Genomic DNA, 21,183 nt, shown 5'->3' with positions numbered 1-21,183 from the left:
ATCGATCATTATAATCAATTTAAGTTCTTATCGGTTCTGTCTGTCATTCGGTGATTCGGTTAAGCTTTGATAGATAGATTTTGTTTTGTTATTTTGGCATAAATAATTTCTTCTTCTATCGTGTGGGTTGTGAGGTGCAGTACCAACCTTATCAACCCTGGTGTCAGGGTTAATTGAGCCGCCAACGTCCCCTGACATGGCTCATGTAACGACTACTTACTTACATCAGTAACTAGTAACCGGGACCAACGGCTTAACGTGCCTTCCAAAGCACGGATCGTCTTACTTTCGGACAAACTGGTGATCAGCCTGTAATGTCCTAAGCAAACCAGGGATCACAAAGTGATTTTTGTTATGTGTCCCCACCGGGATTCGAACCCGGGACCTCCGGATCGTGAGCCCAACGCTCAACCACTAGACCACGGAGGTCGTAGTTATTAAATAAATAATTTAAGATATCTAGATACTTTGGCTACCTACGTTTGTTTAATATTTTTTTTAATGATATACTTACTTGCGTCCCATACATTTATTTTTCCAAATTTATTTTTTATCATCTCATAATAAAGCGGTATCAATTAACAAACATCAATGGCCAAACGCTTCTACTGATTCCCTTATTTAACTTTTAAAATTGGGTCAACAGGAGATTTTTCGTTTTATTTTGAGGTAATCCGATTCATAAAAAATATATTTAGATTAAAGGAAGTGGATGAGTGATATATACTTATTTCACCCGATGGCGTTTCTCGTTGATTACGACTTTCCCGAACCTAATTTACGATTGACTTACACGCGCCAAAGTTATGACGTACTCGTAATAATGTAGCACGCGGAAACATGTAAACAAGTTTTTCCTTTAATTTTCCTCCACTCATTTCCAATAAAAACTTTATTATTTAGCGTAATCCCGTTTTCAAGGATCCAATAAAATACTTATTTATGCAGTGTTTTATTGACACCGTTCAAAATACTGAAGGGGATGATTCATCATTGAAAACAAAAATGTTGAATCATCCCCCGCAGTATTTGGTACGGTTTCACTAACACACTTCATAAATAAATACTTCAGTAGTAGATTTGCCACAGATGGCATTAACTACTTGGCCGGACACTTGATTCAGCTCATGGTTCTGAGTTAATATCAAGTGAAACTTTCCGTCGCAAAATATTTAAAAAAATCACTAACATCTTCATGAGTTATTACGAAAGAAAATTACATGTGCTATTAACTCAGAATCATGGTCTGAATCATCACTTTCAGCACATATCAAGTGAAATCCGTCGGAAAAAAATGGAATCGAAAATAATTAAAAAAATGGCACAAAAATATCGTTCATATTGCGATGGAAAATTCCACTTGATATTAACTCAGAATCATGGGCTGAATCATCCCCCTCAGTAATTGGTATGTCGTCAATAATACTATGTGTAAGCATAATCATATATCAGTTCTCGCTTTTGATAAACAAACACGTCGTGAACGAAACGTTTCCGATATTTCAAAATGTCATGGAAATTTCACACGATCGAAGTGAAGGCTAACCTTTAAAATGATGTCAGTATATTTTCTCCGACTACTTGTATTAAAAGTACGGATGGCAAATAGGCACCTATCCACTTATCAAGACGGTAGTGTTTTTAACTCATAGATGACCTATGGAAATGACATAAATACCTGGACTATATTTTGATCCTGGCTTTAATCTGCCTTAACGAGAGACTAGATTTCCGCCTATCCCTTCTATAAACACACAGTAATAATTCGGTTAGTTCTAATTATTCCGAAACTGTTGTTACTATAGTGATGTTGTGACACCAAGCCGACAACATTTCAACTGTCGAAAGTTTCTCCCGCAGAGTGTGCGGTAGAATTTCCCACTCCAAAATTGTCTTGCACAGCCATGATAAAAGTGCATGATCCTGCGACAATGAATAATAGTCATGATACGTGTGCAACAGACGTATGAGGGCTATAAATACTATATTATTTAACTATAAATAAATAGGTATGTACAGAGCTTTTATATTCTTAATGTCCATCCGAAATCAGCGTATTTCCGAAGACAAATGAATGCTTACTTTCATGTTCATTTAATATTATACTTATCGTATATCAGAATTTGAATTCAGAATGTTCACGCGGGAATCAATACAAAAGAACAAAGCAAAAACCAAGCGAGCAAGCCACTGTACTTATCGTGGCTACAAAACCGGATTACTATGCCTAGTACAATGAAACATACATACAAAAACTCACGCCTATTTCCCACAGTCGTAAACAGAGACTATGGAATTCCATTTGCTTCGATCCTGCTACACTTTTCTTGCTTCCTCCACCTTCTTCAATCGCTTCATACACGCATGATAGATCGTACTAAACCTTTTCTAAGGACATCTCTAATACAATGAAAAAAAGATAGTAAATTGATTTACATAAGCTCTTGACGTATCAACCGCTTTGCAATATAGTGCGTGGCTAAAATACGTTTGTTAACTAGCGCAATAGGGTAGTTTTCAACTAGTCAATTCAGTTACTTCTGACTAAACGTCAAAACACAAAATTACTATGGAATTTGTCTGAAAAAGCAACCTGAGTCATAGAAAAGGTGACAAAATGTACTTATTATTACAATTTTCTTTATTAAAATTCATAAATAAGTTATATGTATGTATGTATGTTATGAAAAAAGAACGGGTTTTTTGACACTTTAAGGTCTGTTTTTATTTAGTATTAATCAAAACTTTATTAGTATCTTTGACTTTTGGAAATTACTCGATTGCGAATGTACGCGTCTCTGCAATGGAATGTGATCAATCTCCAACCTAGATGCCGTTAGCTCGTAAGAACTGGATAACGTCAAAAAGATGGCACGACAGACGCCAATAATAATTGTATATACTTACCTATAAAGGCCACGTGGTAGGTTCAGTAAGCATCTATATATGTCAACAACAAAGGCACAGGAAATTAATGACGATAATCGATTAGCCGAAATACCATACAAGTAAATGTTACCAAAGTTGTATTTTGTAAATACTCCTGAATTGAATTTGCAGAGAATACAGAAATCTGATGGTGAGTGATTTTGTATATTCAACGAGCAATTGAAATAGGATCAAAGGAAAACGTATGAAGGTAATAAACATTTCAGTAACAAGAGTTTATATAACACGTGAGTACTTTGCGGAAATATTAACATATCAGTTTGTCATCTGGAAGAAATTGCTTCTGAGCAATAAAGCTGCCTATTTGTGATGTTGTTAAATGTTTGTATGTTTTGTTTTGATTTGATCAGTAACGGTTAAAATATTAGGGTAAAGGAATTACCACAGGAATGACTAAATAAAGGCACAGGGTAGGTCTTTTTTTTAATATGGGTTGTGAGATCAATGACCGACCTCATCAAGATTACTGAGCCACTAAAGGCCCTTGACATGGCTCATATAATGACTACATACTTATTTAAGTAGACCCTCCGAAACACGGATAATTTTATTTTAGGACAATCGGAAGATCAGCTTGCAATGTATATTATTGTCTATCCTAGCTAGGAATCACAAGGTGTTTTTTTTGTGATATTATGTCTCCACTGGGATTCGAACCTGAGACCTCCGGATCGGACGCTCAACCACTGCACCACAGAGGCCGACCATAGTCGGTCATTACCTATTTATTTATGCCAAAACGAATTTCTTACTCCAAATTCGTTGTTAGAGCAAATCTTTAACAATAATTATAATTTCACTTAAGTAAGTAATATAGGATAAGGTTTCCAACTAGTACTTTTCTACTTTACTACTTTACTTTTGTACTTTTTAAAACACGTAATTACTATGGATTTGTATCAAAAAGCAACCTGCGACGTCATAGAAATACGTGAGAATATGTCACACCTATAATTACGTTTATCTTTAATAAAATTCTAAAATAAATTAAATAGAAAGCGTTTTTGGTCACCTTTAGATTTATCAGAATGTAATAATTTATCTTTGACCTAGGAAACTACCCATTTGCTACCAGCCCACATACCCAACTTATACCAGCCAAACTTCTATTATTAAAATGTTACAACTGTAATTTTCGACTCGGAACATAATCCTTCGTTGTGTATTGAAGCGTATACATTAAGTGATAATAACAAACAACCAAAAATAGTCTACAGGATATATCGAATTGTCTGACACAAACCTTTTCCGAATTCTATTTCGGTATCTATCTCCGCTATTCGTTTCGGTACAAAGTTTCGCTCTTATAAATATCTCCATAGAGGTATTATACCCTGTAATATTTTCTGAGACCATCGACTTCTAGTATTATTTACCCGGGCGGAATAATCTATACATAATACAGATTTATGTCGTAAGAATGTATGTAGGTAATCCCTTTCTGTGGGCGTCCGTGTAAGTGGATTGTAAGGGGGAAGGATTCCCTTCACATAATAATGATAAAGTTCATTCCTATGCCCTTACAGGATGTAACGGCGGGTCATTTTAACGTATCATCATCAAAATGTTTTATCGAAACTGTCACACACGTGACGGTCTCCGTGGTCCAGTGGTTGAGCATTAGGCTCACGATCCGGAGGTCCCGGGTTCGAATCTCGGTGGGGACATATCACAAAAGTCACTTTGTGATCCATAGTTTGGTTAGGACATTACAGGCTGATCACCTGATTGTTCAAAAGAAAGATGATCCGTGTTTCGGAAGGCACGTTAAGCTGTTGCTCCCGGTTACTACTTACTGATGTAAGTACGTAGTCGTTACATGAGTCATGTCAGGGGACTTTGGCGGCTCAATTGTAACCCTGACACCAGGGTATATGAGGTTGGTAATTCACCTCACAATCCACACGATAGAAGAAGATCGAAACTGTCAATGCAATATTGTAGTTTCATGTAGATAGAAGATTTTAAAAGAATAGTTTAGCAAAATAGCGGTTGCCATATTAATAAATAATAGTACTTAGTATTATTGATACCATAATATATTATTGATGCCTTTAGTCAACCAGTTAGACGTCAACAAGACGGTCTCATAGATAGTACTAAATAAATTAGTCGACTTGGTATCTACGAAGCTTGGTATTCATTAGATCTCCCCACTTTTTACAATCGAAGAATTGCGTTGCGAGACTTGCGATTTTTGTTCATGAAATGATTTTGTTTGGATTGTAGTGTCATGAAGTCTGTTAACAACGAGTAGTAATAGACACACGCACACAGACATACACACACACACACACACACGCAGACGGACTCACACACACACACACACACACACACGTATATATTTAATTTATTATATACGGCCCTTAAACAGTAAGTACAGAGGATTTCCATTAAAAGATTTATTTTATACAATTTTTATTTCACTCCATTCCAAAGGGGTTAGCCAAGTTGCAAGGGATTTCTATCGCGATTTCTTAGTCTCGCAGATATTCGTCAAACATAAGGTATTTGTTTAGGTAATCCGCTACGTCTAGGTTATTGTTGCACGATTGATATTTGAAACATTATTAAAATTTGGATAACCCGTTTGTCTAAGTACCCTGTGAATCCGAAAAAGTCTTTCACAATATCGCTGACTTTTCCAGCATTCGCATTTCTAACGAAGCATTTCGAAATTTCTAACGAAAATTCCCGCTAAAAACCCCTGGTGTCCGTGCCGGGGAAATATACCCGACGCTCGCCTCGAATCGAGTCATTCTATACGACTCAACACCAAAACCTTAATCCGCTTATCCTAATACGTGAGGCAAAGAAGCCCTTTTACTCCTACTATATATTATAGGTATGCGTCTACTTTTCTTCGAAAATTCGGAGCCGTAGGGCTTGTAACTCGAGTCGTCCAACTAGAAACTTCTGGTCTATTTCTTTCGAGGTTCAAGGCTAAGTTAGTTTTTGAGATTGCCAGGAGTTTATTCTAGTATAAAAAAGGTTTCGTTTGGTATGTAATATACATACTACCTAATAATGGATGACATTAAATTGCTCTCCATTCCATCCATTTAATCCACTATCGTATATTTATAATAATATGTGCAATAAAAAGTATTGATTGGCATTAGCAAACGATTCAAATGTATTCTAGCAGAATTTCCTCAGATTTCTCGTTCATATTTATTTGCATTTAAGTATTATTTTTTATTGTGACTCATCATCATCATCAATTTAAGAGCCACGCTCTTGTCGGTGTAGCATTTTCCATTCCAGTTTATCAAAGGCCAATTCCTTGATTCCTTGAAACATCATAGAAGGAAAGCTAGAAGGAAAGAGAGGAAGGGGAAGACCAAGAAGAGCTTACATGGAACAGATTAAAGAAAAGGTTAACGTCGTGTCTTATAGGGAAGTCAAGGAATTGGCCTTATTGTGACTGCTGAACAAAAAAACAGTGCAGTCTTTGTACAGACTCTATAGAGTCTAAATATGAAGGTAAATATACATACCTACCTGCAGAAAGATTATTTTTACACTAGACTGGGAGCGATGAAAAACTTGCACGTGCGTTGGAAAAATCGACAGATGGAATATGATCCTAATATGATGGATTGTGATGAAAGATATGCTGATCACCTGTAACCAGACGGAGCATAACATTCATCTTGGCACTTCGTAGCAAAATTGTTTGAAAGTTTCTTTATCTCATTACTCTGCCCAATCGTTAGGGATTCGTGTATATATATTATGTATATTACGTTACTCGTGTATTATTATTCGTGTATTCGCGTGAGTGTGTGCGTGTATATTATGTGTTTAACATGTATGAAATGATTATGTTACATTTGTGTGTGCACGTAACGAAACCTTATGAAGGCGTCCTTGTTTGTCCCAGATCAAATGACGTATTCATGTTCTGCTGTAAATACTGTAATAGTTTTGAAATCAATAGGGTATTGGACTCGGTCGAAAATAAATTATAAAATGCTCATCCAGAAACAGAAGCCAGTATACGATAACAAAATTGTAACTCATTTATATTTTTGACTTATTTTTGAATTGTAATTATAAATAAATAACATTTTTTTTTGTTGTCGTTACGTGAGCTATGTCAGAGGCCTTTGGCGGCTCAATTATAAATAATAACCCTGACACCAGGGTTGATGAGGTTGGTAATCCACCTCACAAACCACACGATAGAAGAAGAGAAGAAGATTTGACATATATAAAGTGTTAATTAAAAGTAGCAACCCTAATACCCACCAGCGGTTCAAAAAACGACCTAGCCCTTCAAAAACAGTGTGAACTATTAAATTCCCCTAAAGATTATTTCATCCCAAATTATATGCAAATTAATGTACGTACACGAAGTAATTAATACGTGTACGTAGTCTGTTTTATTATGGGATTAAAACAACGACAGGGCGCCGTATTAATTAATGTTTAATACTAATCCTTTATCCATAAATTTTAATGCGTCTTCCACATGCCTTAACACGGTAAATTGTAGAACGTTAATGCTTTAAAAGGAAGGGAAATTTTACCCGTTCTTCGTTTACATAGATACTTCCTCGTAATATATTTATGTAATTAATTTAACCCTTTCATGGACAGAGAGCATGGGTCATTGATGGTTCATAATAGATAGTATGACACCTTGGAATCGGAACGTCCGTAGACGTTCTGTCCTTGAAAGTGTTAATACAACAGAGTTTAGTTTATTAACCCTTTCATGGACAGAGAGCATGGGTCATTGATGGTTCATAATAGATAGTATGACACCTTGGAATCGGAACGTCCGTAGACGTTCTGTCCTTGAAAGTGTTAAGTAACTTCTACGTATGTTTCATACCCCCTCCGGTTGATTGAGGGGAGACCACCAGTGGGACGTATATGGGGTAACAAGCCTACATAATGGGCTAGTTTCCAACTAGTCCAATCAGCTACTTTTTACTAAACGTACACGAAATTTCTATTGAATATTGAGTACACCCTCCGGTTGATTGAGGGGAGGCCTGTGCCCAGCAGTGGGACGTATATAGGCTGTTTATGTATGTATGTAATAGTTTAAATAGAAAAAAGAAAACGTATTTTGTTGTTTTTTTCTGTCTTTCTCGTAAACAGATTTTTATAATTTATCTTTGACCTAGAAAACTATCCAATTATGTCTGTGTAGGAGTCATTGGTATTTTTTTTTTTAGTTAACTCACATTATTCATGCCTATATAAAAAAAAAAATAAAAAAACGACTGTAGCGACTGCAACTAGAAAAACAAGATACACCCGGTGTCGTACAATTTAGTCAATATCCGTCCATGGCTTGAGCGTTTCCGCCCGAATCAATTCCAACGGGATTTAGAATAACCGTCACTCAAAATTCAAGCAAAATTATTCATAGAATCCAGATTATATATATTCTGGATTCTTCTTCAATATATTTTTGTATTTTGATTATACTTATACAAAAAAAAAACTTATTAAGCACTTTCCAGACATGTTAAGACCTACGAAGGGATTGTGTCCTGTCTAATATGATGAATCATTATATTGGCTGATCGCTTGTTCATCTGTCATCATAGGATTCATTAAAGATTATTATTCATCCCCCTTGCATTATCCCATTTTTCACAGGTTCCGCTTACCTAACCTGAAGATTTGACAGGTCCGATTTTTTACAGAAACGACTGCCTGTCTGACCTTTCAACCCGCGAAGGGAAAACCAGCCAAACACAGGTTAGGTCTCATACCTCCGAAAATGCTTTTCTCAAAAATGGGGGTTTCCTCACGGTGTTTTCCTTCACCGTTCAGCACGTGATAATCATTTATAGGATTAATTACTATCCACCTTATGTATATTCTGATTACCTACATACTTCTAGTTCTGTCCACCCTATAAGGAAATACGGTCTTAAGTTTATAATTATTATATGAATACTTATTGCATTTATATGTAAGTATGCTTACATCATGTATATATTATGTAGGTAAGGTATGCTTACAGCATTTGCATGGACGTAGGTAAGGTTACAGAATTTGTTAAGTTTGCAGCTTTTGGGTGTAGGTATGTTTATACTCGCAGTGAAGCAGCGTGGTGGAATATGCTCCATACCCCATCTGGTTGATTGTGGAGAGGCCTGTGCCTACTGCTAGCAGTAGGACGTATGTAAGCTGTTTAGCTGTTGCATGCTTATAGCATGTTTTGTTACATCATTCTTTCACGAGCATCACCATCGAGTTGTTTGTTGAAAGAAAAAAAATAACCTGCTATTTTTATATTACCTACTACTAATGCCATGCATAGTATAGAATATTTTCAGAAACAATTTTCCAACCGCGCCGACAGTTGGAATACACAAAGTTCCTGAAGAAGGAAATAATTTAGCTCATGCATTATTTCATAGGGCAATCTTCACAAAATCCCGTAAAATGTACTGCTGCCAGATTATTTATGTAGAAGTTAGCTGTGTTCTGTCTGGCTAACATATCGCTTTGAAGTTTCCCTTACATGTACGTGGAGAAATTACCTGCGTCTTCAAGCTTGATTTTATGAATACAGATTTTCGAGTATTCAAAGACAACTTTTCTGAAAGTTACGTAGATTAATAAATGAATATGAATATGAATATATCTACATACAACAACATAATCATGTTAAAAAGGCGAGTGAGAATTTTGCCTAGAAGGAGATAAAAAATATAGAGATCATCATAGCTTCTAAATACTCCGAAAAAACAAAATGTTTTGTTATATGGACATGGCAACAACAAAGAATAAAATCTATTACATAAATTGAAACTACATTATTGACTATGTTATATATTTTATTAACATTGTATTTAGTAATAATAATTTTACTCTAAGATTATAATAAATTGAAACTCAACTTATTATATAGGTATGAAATAATTATCCATGCCAACAATTAATTATACACCAAGTAATTTTAATAAATTAGGGTTCTTAATCATCCATTAAATATCATCCTCGTTCGGATGACCTAATCGATCTTAACTTCGTCTCAGCGTAATTTTTGAAAAGAGATATCAATTAATTCATATCAGTCTTGATTAAGAATATATTTCATCACGAAACCGTCCATCTTAAATCCAAGTTATTAAACTTACCAAAATTGCTTGATCGGCGTCGCTTTATCATCATAAATATCACCTATTTGTTACTTCCTCGTAATCATAACCTAAAGTAATAACTCTAAGTGTTTCAAAAAGAAAAACAAGAATCTTATATGATATATTTTTATAGTTGTGCCTGTAATCAGATTATATTATGGATATGAAATAGTATATTTTCTTCTAGGGTATTCCAGGACTAGAGCAAAGGTCCACTATGCCCAAACTACTTACAGTATAAAACAAAAAATTCTATGTATATTTGATTTTAGATAGTTGTTTTGGTTAGCTTATAAACTACTACCTCACATTTAGGGTCTTATATAGGACACCATAGTTATAACTAAGCAGTATGATTTGAATTTCAATGTATTTACCTTTAAGAAGTAAGAGGTACATTCAAGAATTCAGATTATCTTTACATTCCATTTGCCAGAGTCAATTTGCACTTTACGTGTGAATCTAAAACGTATTTACTTGCATTCAGTGTCAAGACACCCTGGATTGAAAGACTTCTATTCGTAGTCTGGCTATTTTACGTTGTTAGGAAATATTTACAAGTAAAATCCTAAAGTTTATTTAAAAGTAGTTATTTTTTTTCTTATTTTAGGAAACAAAATAAGAATTTTATAATAACAGATGTAATTTTAATATTAAATATCTTTCTTTCCAGACATCGACCGGTCTAATCTTACTCCTACACTTATCACTTCATACAGTCGACGAGGGGCTTGCTATAAATCCGAGTGAGTATATAATAAAACCTCCTTTACTTTCAGGTAAGTACTCAAGGTTACATTTTGTTTATAGGTACCTGCATAAAAGGGCATTGAATTAGGTCCATAATTCTTTCATTTATAAATGGCGTTTTCAAAGTTTATAGGATGCCTACTGTATATATACGTGTATACGTACGTTTATTATGCTTTTATTTTTGTGACGTAATTTCAGAATAATGGCATAGATTTTTTTAAATGTAGTTTGTAACAGCTGTGTGGGTAGGCTGCTTATTTGACGTTATGTTAATTGATAACAATTCTTGCAACGTTCTGATTCTGAATTAGAATTTTCTAGTAGCCGTAGCATGGAACATGGACATTGCGAGAGACGCGATAAATGAATCAACGCAAACACGGATTACGTTTTGGCGCGCGCGATATGCACTCCATGTTACGACCAGTGATGTTCAACAGTAAAAATTGGGCAAAATTAAAACTTTTGAAAAAAACCCAGGACGGTAAAAATGTCATCGAAAAAGATTAAAATAACTAACTTAAAGACGTAAAAAAATATAATCGAACATTTCGTTTTAATTATATTACAACATTGTTTTGCACTAATATTGTGGCGCCCCCTAGTGAGTTACAGCCATCACACCTGTCTCATAACATGAACTCATCAAACACAAACCCGTTATTGAAAACCGCATCAAAATTGGATCATTAGTTTAGAAGATAGGTAGGAACATTACTTTTGCACAAACGCACACACAAACAAACATCTCTCACCTTAAACGCATATACCTGCTCCGTGCCGTCGTGGGTAAAGTTATGTAAAAAGTGTTGTAATACCTTGTCTTTAGGCAGATAAGGTCTTCTCTTCTATCGTGTGGGTTGTGAGGTGAATTACCAAGTTCATCAACCCTGGTGTCAGTGTTACTATTGAGCCACCAAAGGCCCCTGACATGGCTCATGTAACGACTACTTACTTACATCAGTAAGTACTAACCGGGACCAACGGCTTAACGTGCCTTCCGAAGCACGGATCATCTTACTTTTTGGACAATCCGGTGATCAGCCTGTCATGTCCTAACCAAACTAGGGCTCCAAAGTGATTTTTCTTCTTTGTTCTATGATAAATGACGACAATCGCGAATTAAAAATCGGTGACCACAATATCTTTTTTTTACTTGGACAAAAACCTTAAAATCGAAAATTTACTTTGCTGTTTTTTTCTACAGAGATGGATTTAGTTAATGATACTCGTAGTCTAGTTTTTTTAAAGTGACAAAGTACATCCGGTATAATTAAATAACTGCGTATAATAATCAAATACATCTACTACACATGAAACCTATTTGAATATATCGATTACGAACGTCTACATATAACTAATCTCTGCAAAGCCAACATGTGTCTAAACACAAACTAACAAACTAATTTGAGGAAATCGTTTGAAATTAATTAATTCGATATCCTCAGTCTATATTCAATAATGAATATTACGAACTTTTCAGAGCGTACCGATGGTACTTATAAATTAAAAATCATCATCATCAATTTAAGCGCTCTTGTCGGTGTAGCATTTTCCAAACAAACATCAAAACATCATAGAAGGAAAGCTAGAAGGAAACAGAGGAAGGGGAAGACCAAGAAGAGCTTACATGGAACTGATTAAAGAAAAGGTTAACGTCATATCGTATAGGGAAGTCAAGGGATTGGCCTTTGATAGACTGGAAAATAAAAATAAAAATGTTAATTTCATTATCGTAGTTGTTGTTACATTATCAGGGGTACGGAGGCTCCCTTGAAGCAAAGATTTGCTTATGATAGGAACCACCGCTCTTCTATAACTGGATATACATTATTATCTAACTAGGCTAGATATAATTATGAGATTAAACGAACTTACCTGTAAGTGAAGTTCTATCTCAATTATACGAAGCTCCTTGTTCGAGAGGTTTTAAACAGTGTAGTCTACGTCTTATGCTCCAGCATCGTCACAATTTTCAAAGCTCATATCCAAAGCTAAAAAAAAAAGTTAGTTTCCCGCTTCCTGAACGCAGCTGTCAACTAATGTCATTATGTTTAAAGCATGTTTCATGGACAACTCCATCACCTGTGGAAGCTTTAGGGCGGGATATTAAAATTGAAGGGAGGGAGTCCTCTCGAACAAGGAGCTTCGTATAATTGAGATAGAACTTCACTTACAGGTAAGTTCGTTTAATCTCATAATTATACTCGCTCCTTGTTCGAGAGGTTTTAAACAGTGTAGATGTTCAAAGTTTAGTTGGGAATGAAACATTTAAATTGAAACGAGTACCAATAATATGATTATTCATTAGTGAATAAAGTACATTGTTATCACGAAAGCTAATTAAGCTGCCCATGACTTTAATCCCAATAAAGGCAGTGAGAGGCACAGCCGTCGCCTGATAAACTCAGCGCGGCGTTCCACCAAACGTTTTGATATTATCATGTAAAAAACAATAAGAATAATAACTGTTCGCTAAACAAGTTTCACCAGTTCTCAAGAATGGAATCGATATTATGTATGTTATATAATATATGGTTATACTATACTGTACTAGAATAGATACATAGTTCTAAATAATTAAGTTGAAGTTGAGCAAGTACATTAAATACCTATTTCACATTACTATCAATTTCACAACAAAAGAACTACACAAGAACAAATTTCTGAATGAGCTCAACATCAAGATTGGCTATAAGAGCCTCACAGGGACCTCACCATAGAGCACATTTCCGAAGCTCTTGAACAACAACGATAGTTATAGTCGAAAGGACTGTGAGACTTCATCATATAGTATAACACTCATTTTTCATTGGCATACCAAGGGCTACAATAATTATCAAAGTTACACATTATTTGTTTACATACATAAAAGAAGAAGAAATACATAAAGAAGAACGGGTAATGACGAGGGCACCCAGACACAAGATTGATTGTAACATCCTGTGCTAAGTTGGCAATTGTTGTCGACATTGAGTAGTTAAATGAATCCTAAGACAACATGTCAAATTGATTAGAGAAAATACAAATATAAGTGCAAGTAAGAATTTCGATACATTTATTCAAATGACCTTTTTCATTAAAATATTCAGAACCACTGAACTAAACTTTCCTCTTTATTATAAGATATTGTTAAATGAGGCTGAAAGTATAAAGAGAGGAAGTGCATTTACATTATGTACTTGTGTGATAATTATCTTCGTAATAATTAAGATTTTGTTTTTATTAAAATAGATTACCTGAGCCCAAGTTATTGTGTATTACCTAATATCGACCATATGGGCTTGGTAATAATATTTAGTATATTTCTTTTATGTGGTAATAATAAATATAACTTGTTGTGGATTTTTTTCCTATTCCTCTATGCAACCTTTCACCCACCAATCAGATGATAGAACAACGTACACACAACACATTAACACACGTAACATTGTTTACGCAGCTATCTCTTTAGTGTAATAATTATTGAATTTGCTTTTAGGACAGTAATAGTGACGTCCTATTATTTACTGGAAAAAATAAATAAATGAATAAAACATATTTTACCCTTAGGTGTGCAGTTACATATAAGGATAACATTAATTTATTAATTATCGGTCGTGTAGGTATATTATCATCGTTCGTAAAAATCATCCTTTCCTTTAACCTAACTTAACATGATCCTGTTGTTTGCACAGGGATTCACTTCTCGTACCCATCCTGAAGATTTAATATGTCAGGTTATTTAGTGAAGGGACCTGCCTGATTTACGTTACAACACTAACCGAAAAATAAGATAAACATATATTTATCATGAAAATATTATTGTTACTTCTCCACTGCAGTTTGGTTCCGATTGATTAAGTGGAGGGACATTATTGTTGTAATTTTTATATTAATTGTAAACTGTGTTTTGGGCTGATCAGCAACAACATAATAAATCTACAACAACATAATTTAGAGAAAACGCTAATGGTGATGTAAGTTATATGTTACTAATGAACTATTTTTCCTTCCTTTTCACCTATGAGTTAATAATAAAAAGGGCAACTATTCTATCTAACCGAACTAGGTATCAATATTTTACAATTTCGAATGTAATACTTGAAGGAAATTTTCATTGAAGTTATAATATTATCAGGTAGGTACCCCAATTTATACTGAGATTAGTATTGTTATTCCTGATTAACAAAGACAGGATTTGAATCCCATGTCTTAATGATAATGCTAAAACTTTTAGTGATAGACATTCGGAATTAATTTTACCAGAATTTTGAAAAATATATTTGCTTGTGCAAATTTTCCCATTATAACTTTATAGGGAATTCTTCCTCCTCATGAGGTACTATTCTTAAACGGCCTTGCTGCCTGGGCCACTGTTGATACTAATGGCTGTGAGACTGCTAATACATCTGGTTGTAGCTCTGCTACTACTGCTGGCTGTAGGGCTGCTGGTACTGCTGGTTATAGCACTGCTGATCATGACTGGTTGCATCACTGCTTTTATTGCTGGCTGTGGGGCGGCCTGCTGATACTGTTCCTTGTGGGCTTTCTGTTCATGCTGTTGGCTGTGGGGCTGCCTGCTGATACTGTTGTCTCTGTTCCACAGATCCTGTTGCTATCTCGTTTACTCACTCTTCGGGCAATGTTATTCATTATTATTTATGTGCTATTTGAATTTTATGATGTTGGTTGAAAGAATTTAATAGCAGTATTCTCTAACCATGTCTTGTGTACAGTTATCTCTTTTGAAAGTAATCTCTGACATTACATACTTTGATTTCTAGCACAGTTGAGGTTGATTAATAGAACAGAGGCTTTTAGGTTTTGAATTGTCGGTTATTTCTTCAGAATTTGTACTCTCATTATTTTATAATAATCAATTTGACATAATAGTCTATTGTTTCTCAGCATTAGTCTAATCTTGAGTTTCAACATGGGTAGGTAAGCCCCGACAATTCAATGGTTTATCTTCGATTCCTCAAGTGACAAACCAAACATGGAAATAAAAGTATAAAAAATAGTTGGTCTATGTTCTAGCTATCTACTAGCGTTTAGCAAAAGGCGATACTTGTAGTGGTAGCTTTATGTTATTTGAGTTGATACCATCAAGTCCATTGTCTATCCTCTAAGTGATAGCTCTAGGTATGGAAATGAGAAATAGGTATATAGCGCTTGCTAATGCCGACCATAATCGTGGTAGCTCTTATATTAATAGGGTTCATACCATAAAGTCCATTGTCTATCCTCTAAGTGATAGCTCTAAGTATGGAAATGAGAAATAGGTATATAGCGCTTGCCAATGCCGACCATAATCGTGGTAGCTCTTATGTTAATATGGTTCATACCATCAAGTCCATTGTCTATCCTCTAAGTGATAGCTCTAAGTATGGAAATGAGAAATAGGTATGTTAGCGCTTGTCAATGGCGACTTTCTTAGTGGTAGCTCTTACATTCATTGTGTTGATACCTTCAAGTCCATTGTCTATCCTCTAAGTGATAGCTCTAGGCATGGAAATGATAAATAGGTATATTAGCGCTTGGCAATGGCGACCTTCCTGGTGGTAGATCTTTTGTTAATTAGGTTGATACCATCAAGTCCATTGTCTATCCTCTAAGTGATAGCTCTAAGTATGGAAATGAGAAATAGGTATGTTAGCGCTTGTCAGTGGCGACCTTCCTAGTGGTAGCTCTTATGTTCATTGCATTGATACCTTCAAGTCTATTGTCTATCCTCTAAGTGATAGCTCTAGGTATGGAAATGAGAAATAGATATGTTAGCGCTTGTCAATGGCGACTTTCTTAGTGGTAGCTCTTACATTCATTGCATTGATACCTTCAAGTCTATTGTCTATCCTCTAAGTGATAGCTCTAGGTATGGAAATGACAAATAGGTATATTATCGCTTATCAATTGCGACCTTCCTAATGGTAGCTCTTATGTGCATTGTGCCTTTAAGTCCATTGTCTATCCTCTAAGTGATAGCTCTAGGTATGGAAATGTAAAATAGGTATATTAGCGCTTAGCAATGGTCTTAGTGGTTGATTTTTATGTTAATAGGGTTGATACATCGAGTCCATTGTCTATCCTCTATTGTGATAGCTCTAAAGGGAAACAAATAGCCTGTCTATTCTCTAGTCAGACAGTTCACTACTAGTGCTTAACTAGGTGACTCTCCAAGTGGTGTTCTCTTGTTGGTTAGGTTGGTACCAATAATCATCACCCATACGTTGGAAGCTTGAATTATAATAAGATTAGAGTAATTTGGAAGAAATTGCTTACTATAATAAGGCTATCTTTTGCCTGTACTCTCTTAACACTCTTTCTGTTTTTATTGTTAGGGTATATTATCATCATCTTATATTGTAAGTATCATTCGGAGAAGATAACATTATTAACACCACTTAACAGAGACTGTGAGAAGGGATTATGTACTGTTATAATATATATAATATCATTTTTAAGTATGGTTATCTTGTAGTAAACCAATTATAATCCTCTAAATGTTTTAAGTGTTATCTTGAATAAGTTATGTATCTTGTCTACCAATGGTGTAGATGACCTCTGTGATATTGAGTACTACTGTGTCATAGGTACTTCTTGATGAACAGGGTAAACATGAAGTGCTTCTGTCATCTAATTATCTGAACTTGTCAAATTATTTCCGAGTTAATTATTTACTTTTCTATGCCATTCTGCGGTTATATTTCACTGGTTCTCTTTGTTTTATAAAAAAACTGCTCATTTCATTCGCTGATAGTAAGTTATCAACCGCAACATAAGCCAAGAACACAATTACAAAAAGAAACAAAAATTTTTTTTTTTTTTTGACAGATGAAAATAAAAACGCGGCAATCAGGGACTGAAGACAAGGCTTAGGCCTATTTTGATCGTGATTTTCGAATATTAAATTACTAAAGTCAAGACTGTATAGTCCTGAGATCTTTGCCTGCCTTATATAAGGCGAATTTAAACAACATCAACATCGGAATAAAGTATAACTTTTAAATCACTGTTATAACACGAACACGATACAATTTTAATATTATTATTATTTCTGTTAATAAAACTAGTTACTTTTATTAGTAATAAGAACCAACTTAAGTTACTTCTTCGAATGTTAGGATTATAAAATTATAACCTCAAAAAAAAGTAATTTGTTTTCGACAATAAAAGGAATTAAATTGAATTGATCATAATTATATCTTCTCTTGTTTTAGTAGATGGATAATGTTAAGACTTACCAGTATAATCCACGTTTTGTTTTATCAAAAAGAACTTACGCTCGTCGTCATCCACATTTTTTCTTTGGTACTGTTTCTAGCTTTTTTAGAGAAAAAAGCACTTGATTATGTAAGTAACAGATTTTTCGCACTATATCAATCATGTTTTTGTATTAAATATTAGTTTTCAATTAGTTTATTTACGGAGGCGAAGTGACGCGCCGGTGCACAAAAACCGTAATGACATTAGTTGACAGCTGCGTTCAGGAAGCGGGAAACTAACTTTTTTTTTTAGCTTTGGATATGAGCTTTGAAAATTGTGACGATGCTGGAGCATAAGACGTAGACTACACTGTTTAAAACCTCTCGAACAAGGAGCGAGTATAATTATGATATAAGTAACACTAAGTATGTCGTGTTTACAACTCAAGAGGTATTTTATTTAAGTATTTTCAATTAAAGTGTACAAATTTTCACATAAGGGCTGTGCAAGTATATACTTACCTATAGTTTGGGCCCGTAAGTAAGTAGTGGAATGTGGTTCTAAGTAGTTTTAAATAGTTATAAATGTATATTTAGTATTTTGAAATAGTTTTAAGTGGTTTTAAGTAATTTCAAGTAGTTATCATAGATCATAGAGTAAAGAATTTATTACATCACTTTCAATTTACATTATTTTTTTACAATATTATAAATTAAATATATCCGGGATTACGCCCTGTGTGTAAAGAGTTTTATTATTTAAGACAACATTTAGTTTATCATATTAAAAGAGTTTCAGGTTATGAATTCGTGGGAAACCTAGAACAGCAATAAAACCCAGAACTCACAAATACTTTCCATAATATTTCCATCGTTCGTTAATGATAATTTCAAACTTAATAAGTACTTATTATTCTCGCAACACATTTCCACGTCAAACAAATATTTTATTCCAAACGGCTATATGTTTCAAAAGAAGTTGGTTCATGGTTCATAGTCGCTCTAATTAAACAAAAATGTAAAAAAACATATTGCCCGCACTACCTTTTTAATCATCCTTCCGATTTTGCCGAATATCTGTCAATTACCCGAGAAATAGATCCATTGTAAGATCGTTTAAAAAAAATCTGGTTTCCTTAAGATAGAGTCATAGGGGTCAATAATTTGTTGCAAATTATTATACTTTGGTTTATTTACATATAGAAAAATCACTAAAATTATGATTTATGTCATGTAACTTTTTATACGAAAACTAAAAACAAAGTTCTGGGTAAGTAATTTAGCAAATTGTCTTTGAAAAAAAATATAGTCAACATTTCTGTTCAAGGCATTCAAGGTACCTAATTCGACCGTAATTTGATTTCTTCGAAAACTTTTCATGATCGCTTTTGATTCAGACAGAAAATGAAATAATATTTCCAGGTATTTGCATTTACTATTGCCTGCTTTATTATTTTCTTTCTTCCTTATTATCCTAGAACCGGTCCCGTTTCCATTTATAATTTATTGTAACAATGAACAGAGGAGGACAAGATAAATGCTGCTAAATTATTTTAAAGATTAGCCGTACTAAAGAGATAGGGAGATTGGCCTTAACAAATTGCTTAACCCTTAAGCGTACCTTCTTTAAAGAAATACGATGATCTGTGACGTCAGTCATTTAGGGAGCCCCTGGAGATTGAGATGTTTTAGCTATTAATTATAATAAACGACCTGTCTTGGGGTGCAAAGGGTAGCTCTTATAAATCTGTCAGTGGTTCGAAATGTCAAAATCATCTGTTTCTCGTGCACTTTACTGATTTATGATCGAGGATTCAGGGCGAATCAAAAAAAAATTGTTTTGATAACACAAATTTTACGTCAAATGGTATTTTCTAGCCTGGAGTGACGATAAAATTTTCCGATGCCTTTAATTAAGTGGTAATTAAGCAATTTAGAAACGTATTATTAGTTGCTCAGAATCTTCACCCAAGGCAACGCTACCAGGCGTTGTATAGAAACGACCCGAGCAGCAGACATAAGCAGTAAAGGACAGGGTTTACAATCTTGTCCCTGGATTTTCGGAAAACGAAATACACCTACGGATTCCACGGGGTAGCTTTTCACGGTTAAAAATCGGGTATTCGTTTTATGAGGAAACTTAGTTTTTGAGATAATCACTTTTATTTTCTGTAATTTTTCATACTATTGATTACATTACAACCTTTAACGCACTTTGATATTGTTAATGTCGTTGTTACCAAAATTTATAAATATACGAGTAGGGATTATGATTTTGTAACATGCCTACTGATTACTTAGGTAAGTACTTTATTTTTTCCCTCTAAGCAAACGACCGTTATATACTCGAATGTGAATTCTAGATCAAGAAAATCTACTTTTCGTTCCATTCTCAATCTCATAATATTACGTCAAAATAAATCATACGTGCAAAGCGTGTCAAAGCGAACCCGATGAAAAGCAAGTTTCATCAAAAGATATTCTCTGAAAAGCGTCTTATCACTGCATTGAAAATATCTTGCGACAAATTCTTTTCTGCGGCACACTTTTACATGCAAATAAAATCACAATGCACCCCCACCGCTATATTCCATAACAATAAGTAAAGCACGTTTTTCTTCAATTTACCCCAAAATAACGTCTTGAATTTCTCATTTGACAAGCGAACGAGCGAAAGAGATTACTTAGGGAACTCACGAAGAGTTTTTACATAAAATATTCACCAACACAAAGCCGTCTTGTGTGCAAATGTCCGCCGGATTCTATGATGTTTATTTGCTCGGACGGATAGCGGTCATTCATGGGAAATGATATAAGAGTTCTTTTCGTAATGGCCTGCTTGCGGGTAGTTGAGGTGCAAATGGCTTTGTTATTCAATAATGTTCCTGCGTACATAAAACAACTGACAAAAAATAAATTACTCCAATATCGCACGCATACTATAATAATAATTTGATCTATCCAATGGCCTGACTAAAATAGACAATGGGAAATGTTGACTTTTAATAGTATTCTCGCTGGAATACGGTAGTTTCCAACTAGTCAAATCAGTTACTTTTTACTAAACGTCAAAACACGAAATTACCATGCACTTTGTATGCAAAAAAAACTGTGACGTCATAGAAAAACGTGATAAAATGTCGGATTTACATTTTATTACATTTTTCTCTATTGAAATT

The 21,183-nt window shown here is 34.5% G+C and overlaps 1 protein-coding gene across 2 annotated transcripts in view; it reads left to right on the top strand.

The window, feature by feature from the left end:
* LOC126370221 (suppressor of lurcher protein 1) overlaps positions 1 to 21,183 on the top strand; it is an 86,961-nt gene that overhangs the window by 20,211 nt on the left and 45,567 nt on the right. For both annotated transcript variants that reach the window (XM_050015018.1, XM_050015017.1), the window contains exon 3: positions 10,741 to 10,813. In XM_050015018.1, coding sequence (XP_049870975.1) covers positions 10,741 to 10,813 — 73 coding nt within the window. The remainder of the gene's footprint in view (positions 1 to 10,740; positions 10,814 to 21,183) is intronic.

The sequence above is a fragment of the Pectinophora gossypiella genome, chromosome 10 (genome assembly GCF_024362695.1).
Source record: "Pectinophora gossypiella chromosome 10, ilPecGoss1.1, whole genome shotgun sequence".
Taxonomy (NCBI): domain Eukaryota; kingdom Metazoa; phylum Arthropoda; class Insecta; order Lepidoptera; family Gelechiidae; genus Pectinophora; species Pectinophora gossypiella.
This window is presented reverse-complemented; position numbering and strand designations above follow the sequence as displayed.